Below are 17,620 nucleotides of genomic sequence, written 5' to 3'. Positions count from 1 at the left end.
ATGATTCGTAGATCATGTAATTTGTTCCTTTTTTCATTGTTGTTGAGTCTAATGAGCTCTTCTGTCACAGTCACCGCAAGTGTGAGCATCATTTAGCAAGGATGATAGCAGTTTCAGGAGCTTGTCTCAGACGCTTGTCTTCTTGGCCCATGGTGGGAGGGAATCTCAGAGAGTAGATTCTGACCTGTCAGGATGTCTCAAAGCAGATGGGTCCTGAGCTGGTTGCTATGAGCATATCTCCTGTGCTGAGGAGCATGGGGAATTCACCAGTGGGGAGGGGACCTTCCCCTTCAGCCACCCTCCCTCTGCCTCCCCCTCCTCCTTTGTTAGCAGCTCAGATACAAGTCACCATCTTCACCTGTCGGTGTTCACAAATGTTTGAGGAGAAGCAAAAGTTACCTTCTGGTGGGAAGGCATGGGGACCCAGGCAGAAGCACTCATTCAAAGGCTGATTGCGGACGGGAGTTGCAGTGATGGCGGGATGCTCCGCCGTCCAGCCAGCCCTCAAGGACTTCAGCCAGGGTCTCCCGCAGAGCCCCAGGGGTGCCCCTTCAGTGATGAAGATGCTGCTCTTTTCCTTCTCCTAGGCTGGAACAAGACATTAAAAAGTTAAAGGCCGACCTGCAGGCCAGCAGGCAAGTGGAGCAGGAGCTCCGGAGTCAGATCAGCTCTCTCTCAAGCACCGAGCGAGGGATCCGCTCAGAAATGGGCCAGCTCCGGCAGGAGAACGAGCTGCTGCAGAACAAGTACGTGCGCCTTGTGGGCCTTCGGCAGGGAGCCTAGCAGCCTCGCATCACTTTTGTTTTCAGGGATTGGAGCACAAGGTTCATGATGACAAAGAATCTAGCAGAGGGGTTTTTTAAAATAAAATGTTAAAAGTATTTAGCATGAGATATTCAGTGTGTTACAAAATCTATAAAAACATTTAATGTTAACAAAACAGTTTATTTTCTTTTTTTTAATTTTTTAAAAATTAATTTATTTTAATTAGAGGCTAATTACTTTACAATATTGTATTGGTTTTGCTATACATCAACATGAATCCGCCACGGGTGTACACGTGTTCCCAATCCTGAACCCCCCTCCCAACAAAACAGTTTAATAATACTATTTGTCTTCTCTCATTTAATAACTTCTGCTCTTAGTTTAAAATAGTCATTGAGCTTTTGTGACAATTTGAGTAAAATTGACCAGAAGTATTTCTGCCACAATTTGAAGCTCTTACTCCTTTGAGTGAAAGTTTCCGGAGGATTAGACTCTCTGTACTTTGATTTCTGGAACTAAAAGTGGCAGTGAACTTTGATTTTATTTGAAGAGGCAGACCAAAAGCCTGCTTTTCTTTTATGCTTTCCATTAATTCATTCTGGAATTATTTCTTGACTCAATGTGGGTCTATCTTTTTTTTTTTTTTTAATCTCTAAGCATTGGGTGTCTGGGCTAGTGATTGCTGTTGAAGGTGCTGAGCTGTCTGGGCTTTCCCTTGAAAGAGGATTCCTTCCTCATTTTCAGGGAATGTAACTCAAAAGCTAAAGCATTATAGACAAATAGCCTTTCCATTGTTTCATGTATGTGTGTGATGGCTCTAGCGTTGTTGATATAGTGAGAAAAACTCACCTTATATTGATATATAAAGCGAGGAGGAGGAGTAGCAAGGCAGAGAATGTGGCTGAAATTTCTATCTGAAATTAAGCATCCTGTGCTTCTAACTACGAGTTCTATTTTGGGATACTGGGAGAAAACGCCTCCCAGCTGGGAAGGAAGGGCTGCAGTGGGCTGTGGCATATTGTGTTCATGCAAGGAAAGACCTGCCCCTCCCACCCTTCCCTCCGCTTCAGTGGGGCTGCTTCCATCTGCTCTTCCTGGATCTCAGACTGAAGTTCTACGAGGCAGTAGAATTAGTTCTCCAGTTATCTTTTCCTCTCTTAGAGACCTGTTTTATCCTGTTTTCTGGATTACCTTCTGTAGATCACTTGCAGAAGTGAAGTGAAAGTTGGTCAGTCGTGTCCAACTCGTTGTGACTCCATGAACTGTATCCATGGAATTCTCCAGGCCGGAATACTGAAATAGATACTCGTTCCCTCCTCCAGGGTATCTTCCCAACCCAGGTCTCCTGCATTGCAGGTGAATTCTTTACCATCTGAGCCACCAGAAAAGCCCCGTAAAGCAGAGGCTAGGTCCAATTCTGTATTTTGTAAAGTAGCTTGTTTATTTGTTTTTAGGAATTGTTAAATAATAATGATTGTATTTTCCCTGGGCCCTCTGGGAGTTGACATCTGTGATCTGCTATTCAAATCTCCTGTTTGGCTTTAAAATGATAAAGAGAAGCCATGTCTTTCCAGGGTTTTTGGTGAACACTTCTAATTGTAAAACTGTATGACAATCATTTCCATATAGATTACATAATGCTGTGCAAATGAAGCAGAAAGATAAGCAGAATATCAGCCAGTTGGAGAAAAAGCTAAAAGCTGAGCAGGAAGCCCGAAGTTTTGTAGAAAAGCAGTTAATGGAGGAGAAAAAAAGGAAGAAGTTAGAAGAAGCTACTGCTGCCCGGGCTGTCGCATTTGCTGCTGCATCAAGGTAGGTCCATGCCACCTGTATGGCTTTCCTTGGACTGAGAATGGGAATTTGATGCCTTGGGCAGGTCTGGAAATAGACAATCATGCACGGATGGATTGCTGTTAAGTACTGTTATGTTAACTGGTTTAAACTCCGTCTGTGCAGGCTCAAGCTCTCGTGACCACTTCATCCCTCATGACCTCTGTAAAGCAGGATGAGGGAATTACTGTGCCTTCCACACCTGGAAGGCAAAATGCTGCTCAAAAAGGGGTTCCAGTCACTTTCTGTAAGACTGATATTACTACATACTTTGAGAGAGCCGATCTGGACTTTTGTTCCCTTGCAGAACTGTCATTACTAAGTTGTGTGTTTCTGGAGTTTTTATCTTAAAATGCAAGAAAGATAAAATCTCATTTCCCCAGACACTGTGTCCTGACTGCTCATGCCTTTTTGGACATCAGCAAACTTAAATGACCTTAAAAAAGATGGGGAAAGACTTAAGAGCCTCTTTTTCTCCCTCTCTGTCTCTCTTTAGCTTCTACTTCACTTTTTCACTTTTTCTTCATTTTTTCGACTGGTGAAGTTCTTCTGCATGGTGAGGGTCAGTTATGGGTTTACAGATGCAGCATGAGGGTAAATTATTATTTATTTCATTTAAATTTCTATCCCCAAATTTGTGTCTATGTGATATAGTTCTACTTTTTTCTCTTTTGTATTTGGCACGTTTCTAGCCTTCTTTTCAGTTCTGGCATTTGTAGAATCCTTGGTAAACCATCATTTCATCTTTTAGAAGTATCAGTGGGATGGAGAAGTCTTTCTCCTGTGTGATCCTGCCTTACCCCAGCAGACTCTGGACTGCAGCTGGCTGAGCTGACTTGGCCCATCAGGATCTTTACAAATTCATAAGACCCTTTACTGACTTGCCTAGGATGTGATGAGTTTTGTTTGTCCATCATTTAAAGATTTGTAAACATTTCTGAGCACTTGCATTGCAGGAGATTTTCCTGAACAGTTGTCTGGTGTGGCTCGTGCTCTCCTTAATTCATCTAACAGTTACTGTTTTTTTAAAAAATCCCTGAGGTGGATATGCCATTTTCTTAACGATATTGTTCAGTGGCTCTTACGCCTGAGAATCAGTATGTTGGTTTCAGTCTCTACCCTTAATCTCTTCTGCTTTCAGTTAAGCTTATTGCCTTTGCTCTTTTACCCTTGGATGGTTCTTGTTTGCCATCATTCATGTAGTAAAGTGAAAGTAGCTCAGTCGAGTCTGACTCTTTGCAACCCCGTGGACTATACAGTCCATGGGATTCTCCAGGCCAGAACACTGAAGTGGGTAGCCTTTCCCTTCTCCAGGGGATCTTCCCAACCCAGGGGTCGAACCCAGGTCTCCAGCATTGCAGGCGGATTCTTTACCAGTTGAGCCAATAGGGAAGCCCTCATTCATGTAGAGGCTGTTTTTATTCTTAAATAAATCTCAAACCTTGAAGAGTCTCTCTGGACCTTCCTTTTTGTGGGCAAAGGATACCTACTCCACCGGGCCTAAATGGCTCATCAGCTTTGAACTTGCTATTATCATCATCTTTTTAAGTTTTTCCTTATTATAACCCTGAGAAGCAACTCTAATGCTGCTTCCTTCTCTTTCTATTTACTTCAAGCTTGTCAAAATATCATGCCTAAAGAAAGGTGATGTTTGCAATGCGTATAGCCCGTCAAAAGTGAAAATGTTCCTAGCTCACTGCCCTCTGCTGGAGACAGAAGACATCTGGTTCTGTCTTGCTCAGCTTGTGTGCAGTGTTCCAGGTCATGTTGCCTGATGGGAAGCTTGGTGGATTGGCAAAGTGGAAAAACCTCAGTTCTCAGCCAGTTCTATGACCGACAAGTTGGCAACCTTGGGACTATGTTCGCTTTTTCAGGATTATATTATATCTAAATAGCTTCAGTTTTCTTCTCTGGAAAACGGAATAATAAACCCAACTCCAGTACAGGAGGCAGTATGGGTAAAAGTACTAGCTTGGCATCTGGCTCATCTAAGACTCCCAGTTAGTAATCATTTTAGATCACTTTTGAAATTATAAAAGTACAGAGAGAATGAGCAGACTGAGCCAAAAGCTGAAATCTGATTCTGTGAGTACAAGAAAAATATTGGTCCTGAAATATGATTAAACCTGTACTTGTTTGAATTCTTTTTCCTTTCTCTTCTTTTTAAAGGGGAGAGTGCACCGAAACCTTACGGAATCGGATCAGAGAATTAGAAGCAGAGGGCAAGAAGCTCACAATGGACATGAAGGTTAAAGAAGACCAGATCAGAGAATTAGAGCTGAAAGTTCAGGTAAGGGAGGACAGCCAACTTCATTGCACTTGAATTCCTCTTCTCTGTTAGATTTGTGCTCTGTGCTGCCATGAGGAGATAGCCCCTACTAATACAAGCCAAACCCCATCGCGTTTGAAAATCTCCATATGACCAAAAGAAGCTCTCATCTTGTCAAGCTCATTCAAGCTATATTTAATTTAACTGGATTCTAAGACAAGCCAGAAATATTGATCCCTGACATGTTTTATACCAGAATTTGGTTCACCAGAGATTCATTTCACTTTTTCAGGTTACAGGCCAAATTAGTGTGCTATGGAACTGATATACCTCTTCTTAGCCCTAACTCTGTATCGATTGCCAGGGAATTGACCATTCTGGGTGGCTCTGAGCCTCACAGATGGCCACTTGAGGCATGGAGTGGAGGAAAACTGCATGTGCATGGAGTAGGAAACTGCCGGTTCTTTGGACAGTGCCAGTTTGGGGATTGTGTATACCTTGACAAAGTATTTGATGTTGGGTCTTGAAAGGGACATTTAAAACTAATGTCTTAAGTTGTAAAGTTACAGTAATTTGAGTTATAGGGGACTCATAAAAAACCAGTGGCAGATAGAATAGATGACCCAGAATCAAAGCCTAAAGTGTAGGGAAGGTGGATCAGAAATGGATGAAACAGCAAGGGTTAATCAGTGAGGGCTGTGGGACAGCTGGACAACGGGAAAAAGAAAATCGACACTCATCTGATAGCACAGAAAAAGAAATGCCAGTTCAGTTCAGCTCAGTCGCTCAGTCGTGTCCAACTCTTTGCGACCCCATGAATCACAGCACGCCAGGCCTCCCTGTCCATCACCAACTCCCGGAGTTCACTCAGACTCACGTCCATCGAGTCAGTGATGCCATCCAGCCATCTCATCCTCTGTCGTCCCCTTCTCCTCCTGCCCCCAATCCCTCCCAGCATCAGAGTCTTTTCCAATGAGTCAACTCTTCGCATGAGGTGGCCGAAGTACTGGAGTTTCAGCTTTAACATCATTCCTTCCAAAGAACACCCAAGACTGATATCCTTTAGAATGGACTGGATGGATCTCCTTGCAGTCCAAGGGACTCTCAAGAGTCTTCTCCAGCACCACAGTTCAAAAGCATCAATTCTTCTGTGCTCAGCTTTCTTCACAGTCCAACTCTCACATCCGTACATGACCATTGGAAAAACCATAGCCTTGACTAGACGGACCTTTGTTGGCAAAGTAATGTCTCTGCTTTTCAGTATGCTATCTAGGTTGGTCATAACTTTTCTTCCAAGGAGTAAGTATCTTTTAATTTCATGGCTGCAGTCACCATCTGCAACACTCATCTCATACGCTAGTAAAGTAATGCTCAAAATTCTCCAAGCCAGGCTTCAGCAATACGTGAACCGTGAACTTCCTGATGTTCAAGCTGGTTTTAGAAAAGGCAGAGGAACCAGACAGAGATCAAATTGCCAACATCCGCTGGATCATGGAAAAAGCAAGACAGTTCCAGAAAAACATCTATTTCTGCTTTATTGACTATGCCAAAGCCTTTGACTGTGTGGATCACAATCAACTGTGGAAAATTCTGAAAGAGATGGTAATACCAGACCACCTGACCTGCCTCTTGAGAAACCTATATGCAGGTCAGGAAGCAACAGTTAGAACTGGACATGGAACAACAGACTGGTTCCAAATAGGGAAAGGAGTACGTCAAGGCTATATATTGTCACCCTGCTTATTTAACTTATATGCAGAGTAGAAACGCTGGGCTGGAAGAAGCACAAGCTGGAATCAAGATTGCCGGGAGAAATATCAGTACCTCAGATATGCAGATGAAACCACCCTTATGGCAGAAAGTGAAGAGGAACTAAAAAGCCTCTTGATGAAAGTGAAAGTGGAGAGTGAAAAAGTTGGCTTAAAGCTCAACATTCAGAAAATGAAGATCATGGCATCTGGTCCCATTACTTCATGGGAAATATATGGGAAACAGTGGAAATGCCAGAGAAAGAGTCAGAATTCCACAGGAAAAGAAACTCATTTTGTTTTAAATCGCTAAGTGGAAAAATAAAAGGAAAAAAATCACCTGGGACAGATACAGATATTGCAACAAATGTTATAAATAAGGGATTAATATTCTCAATATGTAAATAGCTCATAAATATTGCTAATAAAAGCTCAAATATACAGAAGATAGGCAAAGGATATGAATAAATAATTCACAAAAAATACAAATGACTGATAACAGTGTAAGAATATGTCCTTATCACCAAAGACAGATTAAAATTGAGTATCATTTATAGTCTGTGAAATTAGCAAACAATTTTTAAACAGTGATAACAGCCTGGGTAAGGGTGCAATGAAATAGGCCTTATATGTTGCTGGTGGAAGGATAATATTCTGGAAAGACCATGTATTTTCTAAAAATATTTTTCTCAGATTCCAGCCTAAGGTAAATATTTTAAAATCTCACCAGTGATTCATACACAAAGATGTACATCACAGTGGTATATATTAATAAATGCAAAAAAATTGAAAATAATCTTAATAGTGGAAATTTAATAAATTATGGTACATATACATTTAGGTCCATACCATTTCTGTCCTTTATTGTTCCCATCTTTGCATGAAATGTTCCCTTGGTATCTCTAATTTTCTTGAAGAGATCTCTAGTCTTTGCCATTCTATTATTTTCCTCTATTTCTTTGCATTGGTCACTGAGGAAGTCTTTCTTATCTCTCCTTGCTGTTCTTTGAAACTCTGCATTCAGATGAGTATATCTTTCCTTTTCTCCTTTGCCTTTCACTTTGCTTCGTTTCTCAGCTATGTGTAAGACCTCCTCAGACAACCATTTTGCCTTTTTGCATTTCTTTTTCTTGGGGATGGTCTTGATCACTGCCTCCTATACAATGTCACGAACCTCCATCCATAATTCTTAAGGTACTCTGTCTATCAAATGTAATCCCTTGAATCTGTTTGTCACTTCCACTGTATAGTCGTTCAGTCCGAATATTGCAATAAGGAGTTCATGATCTGAGCCACAGTCAGCTCCTGGTTTTGTTTTTGCTGACTGTAGAGCTTCTCCATCTTTGCCTGCAAAGAATATAATCAATCTGATTTTGGTATTGGCCATCTGGTGATGTCCATGTGCAGAGTCGTCTCTTGTGTTGTTGAAAGAGGATGTTTGCTATGACCAGTGATTTCTCTTAGTAAAACTCTGTTAGTCTTTGCCCTGCTTAATTTTATACTCCAAGGCCAAACTTGCCTGTTACTCCAGGTATTTTGTAACTTGCTACTTTTGTATTCCAGTCCCCTGTGATGAAAAGGACATCATTTTTTGATGTTAGTTTTAGAAGGTCTTGTAGGTCTTCATAGAACCATTCAACTTCAGCTTCTTCAGCATTAGTGGTTGGGGCATAGACTTGGATTACTGTGATATTGAATGGTTTGCCTTAGAAATGAACAGAGATCATTCTGTCATTTTTGAGATTGCACCTAAATACTGCATTTCAGACTCTTTTGTTGACTATGAGGGCTACTCCATTTCTTCTAACGGGTTCTTGCCCAGAGTAGTAGATATAATGGTCATCTGAGTTAAATTCGCCCATTCCGGTCCATTTTAGTTCACTGATTCCTAAAAATGTCATTGTTCACTCTTGCCTCCTCTTTCACTACTTCCAATTTACCTTGATTCATAGACGTAACATTCCAGGTTCCCATGCAATATTGTTCTTTACAGCATCTGACTTTACTTCTATCACCAGTCACATCCACAACTGGACATTGTTTTTGCTTTGGCTCTGTCTCTTCATTCTTTTTGGAGTTATTTCTCCACTCTTCTCCAGTAGCATGTTGGACACCTACGTACCTGGGGAGTTCATCTTTCAGTGTCGTATCTTTTTGCCTTCTCATACTGTTCATGGGGTTCTCAAGGCAAGAATATTGAAGTGGTTTGCCATTCCCTTCTCCAGTGGACCACGTTTGGTCAGAACTTTCCACCATGACCTGTTCATCTTGGGTGGCCCTACATGACATGGCTCATAGTTTCATTGAGTTAGACAAGGCTGTGGTCCATGTGGTCAGTTTGGTTAGTTTTCTGTGATTGTGGTTTCCATTCTGTCTGCCCTTTGATGGATAAGGATTAGAGGCTTATGGAAGCTTCCTGACAGGAGAGACTGACTGGTTGGGGGTTGGTGGGAAGGGGGGAAGCTGGGTCTTGTTCTGAAGAGTGGGACCATGGTCAGTAAATCTTTAATCCGATTTTTCTGTCGATGGGCGGGGCTGTGTTCCCTCCCTGTTGTTTGGCCTGAGGCCAAACTATGGTAAGGGTAATGGTGGCTTCCTTCAAAAGGACGTGTGCAGGCACTGTTGTATTCAGTGCCCTGACCCTGCAGCAGGCCACTGTCGACCCACACCTCGCCAGAGACTCCTGGACACTCACAGGCAAGTCTCAGTTGTTTGTGGATCACAACAAACTGTGGAAAATTCTTAAAGAGATGGGAATACCAGATCTCCTTACCTGTCTCCTGAGAAATCTGTATGCAGGTCAAGAAGCAACAGTTAGAACCGGACATTGAACAACGGACTGGTTCCAAATTGGGAAAGGAGTACGCCAAGGCTGTATATTGTCACATCTTGCGAAATGCTGGGCTGGGTAAAGCATAAGCTGGAATCAGGATTGCTTGGAGAAATATCAATAACCTCAGATATGCAGATGACACAACCCTTATGGCAGAAAGCATAGAGGAACTGAAGAGCCTTTTGATTGAAAGAGGAGAATGAAAAAGCTGCCTTAAAACTCAACATTCAAAAAACGAAGATCGTGGCATCTGGTCCCATCACTTCATGGCAAATAGATGGGAAAACAATGGAAACAGTGACAGACTTTATTTTCTTGGGCTCCAAAATCACTGCATGTGGTGACTACAGCCATCCTTGGAAGAAAAGCTATGATCAACCTAGACAGCATATTCAAAAGCAGAGGACCTTTGCCAACAAAGGTCCATCTAGTCAGAGCTATGGTTTTTCCAGTAATCATGTATGGATATGAGAGTTGGACCATAAAGAAAGCTGAGAGCCAAAGAATTGATGCTTGTGAACTGTGGTGTTGGAGAATACTCGTGAGAGTCCCTTGGACTACAAGGAGATCCAACCAATCCATCCTAAAGGAAATCAGTCCTGAATATTCATTGGAAGGACTGATGCTGAAGCTGAAGCTCCAATACTTTGGCCACCTGATACGAAGAACTAACTCACTGGAAAAGACCATGATGCTGGGAAACATTGAAGGCAGGAGAAGAAGGGGATGACAGAGTATGAGATGGTTGGATGGTATCACTGTCTCGATGAGTTTGAGCAAGCTCCGGGAGTTGGTGATGGACAGGGAAGCCTGGTATGCTGCAGTCCATGGGGTTGCAAAGAGTTGGACATGACTGAGCAGCTGAACTGAACTGATACATTTAGGAATATTATATATTCAATAAAAATTGTATTTTTGAAGAAGTGTAGATTATATAAGTTTTTAGAAAATTGTACATTTAGTGTGATTTCAATTATGCTAAAAGATACATAGGCTTAAAAAAGACTAGAAGAAGATATATCAAATTTTTTGCAGCATTGGGATTTTGGGTGATTTTTATTTTCTTTGGACTTTTAAGTATTTTTTAATTCACTATATTTTCAGTTTCTCTTAAAATGAAAATATCAAAATATCAGTGTATATGTGTGTGTGTGTGCGTGCGTCTGTTTTAAGTGGGTTTGTTTTGGAATATGCCCTATCAAAATAATTTAAGATTTTTACAGTTTTTAGTTTTAAGTTGAGAGTAGAGTTTTGGCTAATTTAACTAGAGCATTATAGCACCATTTGCAACTGGCAACAGGGTCTTTGTGGTTCTGAGTAAGGATTTTAAGAAAGTGTTTTATTTGGAGACGGAGTCCACTGTTACCTCGAAATAACCCAACGCAGTCACTGTCTGTATGTGCAAATCACTGTATATAAATACATTTTGCACTCCCTCTAAAGGGTAAGGTCTAAACCTGTGAAGCAGCAGAGTTCTATGTTCTAGGGGCCAGGTCAGTAATGGTGGGATTTTATTTGTGATTTCAAATTTGTAGGCATCAATGCCAAAACTGTGTTGTAACATTGCTGCTTTGATGATGTTGATAGGAGCTTCGGAAGTATAAGGAAAATGAGAAGGATACTGAGGTGTTAATGTCAGCCCTCTCGGCCATGCAAGATAAAACGCAGCACCTGGAGAACAGCCTGAGTGCAGAGACAAGAATCAAGCTGGACCTGTTTTCCGCACTGGGGGACGCAAAGCGGCAGCTCGAGATTGCCCAAGGTAGGCGAGCAGCGGGCCCAGGTCAGGGATGCCCGGGGGCACAGAGAGCAGCTTCCTTAGAGCTCTAACCAAAGGCATTTGCACTCGCCCTTCAAGTGGTCTGATAAGTGCCCATCATGAACGTGGGAATCATCACATTAATTCATTTTGCAGACGAATTTTGAGATGAGAACATGTCCAGCAGGGCACACAGGGAAAAGTATGTGTTTCTGTGCTCAAGGAGCTCAGAGTGTTACAGAAGTATGTAGAGAACTGCAGAGTCACCAAAAGGTGCCAGTGGAACAGGGTGTGTGGGTTCCCTGGGAACATCGGCAGATACTCAGCCGGTCTGGAGAGTTAGAGAGGGCCATTTCTCAGGGGAGCTGATGTCTGACCTGGGTCTTGAGTGATGAGAAGGGGTTAGCCCCAGTGAAGAAGCGGTGTAGTGAGCAGGAGGGGAAGAGAGGCGTCTAAACAGAAGAAACAGCTTGAGCGAGGTGGCTGCTGGCTCTGTTTGACTGGAGCAAAGGTTGCAGATGAGGGCATGGAAGGAGGAGGAGGGTCTGGAGGGCAGGCTGATCCTCAGCAGAAGTTACTGAGACTCGCTGTGTACCACACACTGTGAGCATCCCCTAGGGGACCGACAGTGACGGGCAGACATGTAACATGGAAGGGTGCGGTGAAGGAAAGAAAGCAGTGGCAAGGGAGCCTGTGCTGGGGTGGAGGGGCGCTGCCAGTTTGACGTGGAGGACATGGAAGAGCCTTTGAGTAGGTAGCGTTTGAGCAGGGACTGGGAGAAGAGAGAGAGGGAGTAGGTGAGTGTCTAGAGGGAACTTGCGTCATGGCCAGTGGGGCTGCAGCCTGAGTGATGGGGAGAGTTTTTAGGATCAAAAGTAGCAGGAGCCACATTCTGCCAAGCTTCGCTGCCTATGGAAAGAACTTTATTCTGAATGCCATGGGAAGCTTTGGAAGGCTTCGGAATAGAGACCTGCCATGACCTAATGAAAAGAAATTTAGATTTTGTTCAAGAAGTTGGTAAGCCACAAATAGATGACTGAAGAAAAATTTTTTCAAGCAGTTGACTTAGTAGAAGGAAAAGAATATCTCAACAGGTACTTGCAGAGCATTCACACTAGGTCTATGCAAACCATTTTACTAGAAGGTGAAAGGGAGACAAGATAAACAAGACATACTCTAGTTGAGGTTCCACTCAGGTAGTGGCACTCAGACTTTTTGGTCTTAGGGACCTCTTTACACTCTTGACACATTATTGACCAGGGGATTTTTGCAGGAACTAATGCCTGTGGTGTTAATATGTCTCTGGTCAATAGAGTGTTAAAACTGAGTGTCCCAGGGAGGTGTATTTCAAGTGTGTTTCTACATTCAGTATGTTGTGCTTTCATTTGCCATGTTGCTTCTGGAAGACTTTCACTTAGTTTCATGAGGGAACGCACGTGAAGAAGGCAGATAATGTCTTAGTACTAGGGCTAGGGTAGGGTGGATGCTGTGAGAAATGCCGCACCAGGGAAAGCCACACCTAAGGCCTGCCACCACACGGTAGAGGCAGGCGCCTTGAAAGGCCGGAGGAGAGGTCAAGGCAGCTTCCTACGGGAGGGGCCGTTGAATGGACTTTGAAGGGTGAATTCTTTTTTTTTTCATACGTCAAATTTTTTATCTTGTGTTGGGGTATAGCCAGTTAATACCAGTAGTCATATATGGATGTGAGAGTTGGACTATAAAGAAAGCTGAGCACTGAAGAATTGATGCTTTTGAATTGTGGTGTTGGAGAAGACTCTTGAGAGTCCCTTGGACTGCAAGGAGATCAAATCAGTCCATTCTAAAGGAGACCAATCCTGGGTGTTCATTGGAAGGACTGATGTTGAAGCTGAAACTGCAATATTTTGGCCACCTGATGCGAAGAGCTGACTCATTTGAAGAGACCCTGATACTGGGAAAGATGGGGGCAGGAGGAGAAGGGGACAACAGAAGATGAGATGGTTGGATGGCATCACCAACACAGTGGACATGGATTTGAGTGGACTCCAGGAGTTGGCGATGGACAGGGAGGCCTGGCGTGCTGTGGTTCATGGGGTCGCAGAGAGAGCGACTGAACTGAACTAAATGTGGTGGTTTCAGGTGAACAGCGCAGGGACGCAGCCATACAGACACATGTATCCATTCTCCCCCAAACCCTTCTCCCATCCGGGCTGCCACATAAAATTGAGTAGAGCTCCATGTGCTATACAGTAGGTCCTCCTTGTTGGTTATCCATTTTGAATATAGCAGTGGGTACATGACCTCAAAGGGTGAATTCTGAAGGCAGAGAATGGCAGGGAAGACCATTGTTATCTGAGGGAACAGTGTAAGCAAAGGAAAGAAAGTGCTAAGTGCTGAGAACGTCCAGGGGAGCAGTCCAGTGACCCTTAGCTGGGGGATGTGGAAGAAGAGAGTGGATTAGGGGGACCGTGAATGAAACAATACTAGAGGATGTAACTCCTGGGTTTTCAGGAGAGAGGGTGACGTGTTCCAGCAGTGCTGCTAAAACCTTGGAAGAAGAGCGGAACAGATTTAAGGAATGAGAAGAAAAAGTGAGTTTGGTGTGGGATGCTTTGATCTCGAGTTGCCTCCCAAACACTGAGCTGAAGGTCTTCATCAGTCAGTGGGAATTTGGGGCCTACACCCAGAGAGAGGGCCAGAGACCCTGGGGCTGGTGGGATACCCCGTGAAAGGTCAGTGAAGCCATAGGCGTGGCTTGGGATGGCAGCGACAGAGCAGGAAGAGAAGAGGGTTGAGAATCAGGCCTATGAATCTGCGGACTCAAGGAAAGACATTTAAAAAGAAGCTTCCTGGGAATCCTGCTTTAGAGCCAGACTTCTGAGCACACACTGTATTTTTCTGCCTGGCTGGCTCAGCTCCCTGAGAAGTGGCCACCCTCTCTCTGCCTCCTCCTGTTTGCTTGGATTTGCAGACTCGAAAGAGGTTACCTCCTGGAGAGAAGCAGCACCTGGTCTCATTGTAGCCGAGGGGAGCTTGGCTTCTCAGCACGGATTATACTTCCTTGTTGGCCCAGAAATTCCTGCAAAGCCACAGAGAAGCAGAGAGAACTGTCTTTTCCAAAGCTCTGGGAATGTTTGTACGTTACTGATTAAAGAAACCAAGCTTAAATCTGCATGGAAAAGAAGATACAGTGGCTCGTGTATCAGATGCCACTATTTTATTTTATTCATCTGAGGCTTTCTTTGTTCAAAGAGAAGGAGGGTATTTGATGCTTACTGGAAGCTGAGGGGACGTGAAGGAAGCCGGGGGGAGCAGTTCCTTTCTGCGGCTCTTTGCCTCTGCCTTCCCCACTACTTCTCTCTTCTGTCATGCTCGGAATATTCTAATAGGAACCCAACTTTGTAATTTAAATCAAACCCCTTGTTGCCTTTCTCCTGCTTTCTCTATCATTTGATTCATCCTGGTTCCAAAATGGCTTTCATCTCTACTATATCATTGTTTAAAATCTGCCACCAGGCTCTCTTAGATTTCAAATACATTACCATCTTCTGTAGGACTCAAAATGAGTGCAACTCAAATGCAACCTCTTACTTTTTTCAGCATTTAAATTTCAAAAGGGCTCCTCCTAAGTGTTCTTCCCCTGGTGGACCAGGGAGCATCAAAGCATGGTGGAGATCACGTGGGCTTTGGAACCAAGTGGTCCTGGGTTTAAATCCTGCTCAGCCATTGATAACTGAATGACTTTGGTAGGATATATACCTTGCAGGGTCTCAGCTTTGCACTGAGCCAGACACTAAGGTTTTGGCAAAGACGAAAAAGGGGGGACAGTCTTGGCCCTCACAGAGCTCGTGGGCCAGGGGAGAGATATGGGGCACTGCTGCTGCTGCTGCTGCTGTTGTTGCTGCTAAGTCGCTTCAGTCGTGTCCGACTCTGTGCGACCCCAGAGACGGCAGCCCACCAGGCTCCCCTGTCCCTGGGATTCTCCAGGCAAGAACACTGGAGTGGGTTGCCATTTCCTTCTCCAATGCATGAAAGTAAAAAGTGAAAGTGAAGTCGCTCAGTCGTGTCTGACTCTTCGAGACCCCATGGACTGCAGCCCACCAGGCTCCTCTGTCCATGGGATTCTCCAGGCAAGAGTACTGGAGTGGGGTGCCATTGCCTTCTCCGATGGGGCACTAACCATCACCCATTTCAACACTCATAGGAGACAGAATGCAGACTCTGGAGCCAGACTGCATTGTGTTCAATCCCAGCTCTGTCACTCCACCTCTCTGTGCTCCGGTTTCCTCATCTATAAAATGGATGATGATGATAATTCCCACCTTAGAGAGTTGCTTTGATAAGTAAATGAATTCGTCTGTGTAAGCACTCAGGACAGTGTCTGGCACATATGTGTTAGCCATAGTGATTATTAGCATTATTACAAAGAAGAAAGTGACAGAAAGGGAAGTTTAGGGTGTGTTGAGAATCAAGGAGTTGGGGACTAGGGGGTAGGGTCTGATTTAGATGGAAGGAGCAGGGACAGCTTTGTGATGCAGTAGAAACAGAAACCTCCTGAGTTAACAACACAGAGCACAGGAGAAGCACAGGAAGAGAAGCGGCCGTGCAGCAGGCGGGAGCTGGTTGCATTGCTTGCCCTGATTCAGAGATGCTCCGTCCTCCCCAAGCAGTGTTTCAGCTCGAGAGGCAGAGCCGTAAGTCGAGAGCAGCTGCTGAGCTCAGCACATGGCTCCTGGTGCACAAGCTCTGTGCTTCATTACACCTGCCTAGACACAGTTGCTTTCCCCTCACACACCATGGCCCATGGGCCATGTCTGGCCTGCCAGCTTTTCTTGTACCACTGGTGGGCTGCGAACAGTTTTTACATTTTAGTATGGTCTTGAAAAAAATGACAAGAACAGTATGTGGTTCACAGTTTTTAAAATATTTCCTGGCCCATTACAGGAAAAGTGTCTCCCCTTGCAAACCATCAAAGCTGGAGTTGAACCCACTTGGGATTGATGGGCCCAAAAGGGCACTGTGTTGGGTGAGCCCTTCCTTCCCACTAATGGCGGGTCTTTGATCTTCCAGGACAAATTCTTCAGAAAGACCAGGAAATCAAGGACCTAAAACAGAAGATAGCTGAAGTCATGGCCGTCATGCCCAGCATAACGTACAGTGCTGCCGCCAGCCCCCTGAGCCCCGTGTCCCCCCACTACTCTTCCAAATTTGTGGAGACCAGCCCCTCTGGACTCGATCCCAATGCCTCTGTTTACCAGCCCCTGAAGAAATGAAGGCCAGCAGTGTGTTTTGTTCAGCCATTTGGTTATCAGAAGGCATCACAAAGGAGCGTCTCTGGCAGTCAAGATAAAACAAAAAAGTTGATACTGTATTTTGTGGGACTGTATATGTTGTCGTTTTTAAAAAGGGGGGAAAGATAACATCCAAGTCTGATTAGAACTGCCCATCGGTTTTTCTTGTAAATTTTTAGAAGACCTCACAGAACTTTGCAGTTTATTTTTCTCGGCCAATACATTAAAACCATTCTTGGATTTCAAGTAGCCAATTTTGCCTTTTATGTATTCTTACAGTTTCCTCTTGAAGAAAAAGAAAAAAAAGCAGAGGTTTTGCTTCTCAGCCCTTTATCTTTGTTTTGTTCTTAAGTCAGCAAGCAAAATCTGCTCATTGGGTTCACATGGGATGATAATGAAAATTTTAGTTTTTGGTGTGAAAAGGTTCAGTAACCTAACACAGCTTTGATCCCATAGCTGTATTGAAGATATTACAGAAAATAAAAATTGATGACCCCTCCAAGGACCAAACAAATTCAGGGAGTGCCATTTCAGCCGAGGGGAGAGACTCAGGCGATGAGGCTGTGAGAGTGTCACGGGGTTTGTGTCTCAGACGCGTGTGTCCCCATCGGTGTGTCCACCCTGGCGACCAGCTAGCAGCAGCCTGTCCACAGTGCCTTGGGAAAAGACATTCAAGAGGAAACTGGGTTTTAAACAATTTCCCCCTTTGCCATCATCTGTCTTCTCTCTCTATCAAGCTCACCACGGATCCTGCTGTGAAACTGGTGGGTAGCTGGGCTGTTTGTTGCCACCACAGACACCTTCTGTTTCCTTTCGTAGAAAGCACCACCCTGTTCTGAACTGGCCTCCAGGCAGGCACCCTGGGCGCGGGAGCAGGGTGGTGGTTGTGTTCGAGAGACTGCAATGCCGGCTAATAAAAGCTGCAGTTCTAGGTTTTGTTTTTGTTTTAACTTCCTTTACCTGTGCTTTCCAGTCTTCGTCATCTTCTGTTTGACGATTTAAAAAAAACTTGACAATTCCTCAGCTCTTGTGCCAAGGAGGGTTTTTTTTTTTTTCTTTAGGAGTTTAAAACTCAAAATTCTGCACAAAGATTTCAGTTTCAAGTGTGTATTATACATTGGTAGAAAAGTGTTTGCACTGGCAACC

General features: G+C 43.9%; 1 protein-coding gene across 1 annotated transcript in view; it reads left to right on the top strand.

The window, feature by feature from the left end:
• The window catches only part of MACO1 (macoilin 1), a 66,390-nt gene extending 48,985 nt beyond the window's left edge, over positions 1–17,405 (top strand). Inside the window, exons 7-11 of the mRNA XM_027520024.1 lie at positions 588–746; positions 2,395–2,577; positions 4,765–4,885; positions 11,033–11,207; positions 16,254–17,405. Of these exons, the coding sequence (XP_027375825.1) occupies positions 588–746; positions 2,395–2,577; positions 4,765–4,885; positions 11,033–11,207; positions 16,254–16,456 (841 nt within the window). The 3' untranslated portion in view covers positions 16,457–17,405. The remainder of the gene's footprint in view (positions 1–587; positions 747–2,394; positions 2,578–4,764; positions 4,886–11,032; positions 11,208–16,253) is intronic.
• The last annotated feature ends 215 nt before the right edge of the window (positions 17,406–17,620 follow it).

The sequence above is a fragment of the Bos indicus x Bos taurus genome, chromosome 2, assembly GCF_003369695.1.
Source record: "Bos indicus x Bos taurus breed Angus x Brahman F1 hybrid chromosome 2, Bos_hybrid_MaternalHap_v2.0, whole genome shotgun sequence".
NCBI classification, from domain to species: domain Eukaryota; kingdom Metazoa; phylum Chordata; class Mammalia; order Artiodactyla; family Bovidae; genus Bos; species Bos indicus x Bos taurus.
The sequence above is the reverse complement of the archived record's forward strand: the minus strand, read 5'-3'. Positions and strand labels throughout refer to the sequence as shown.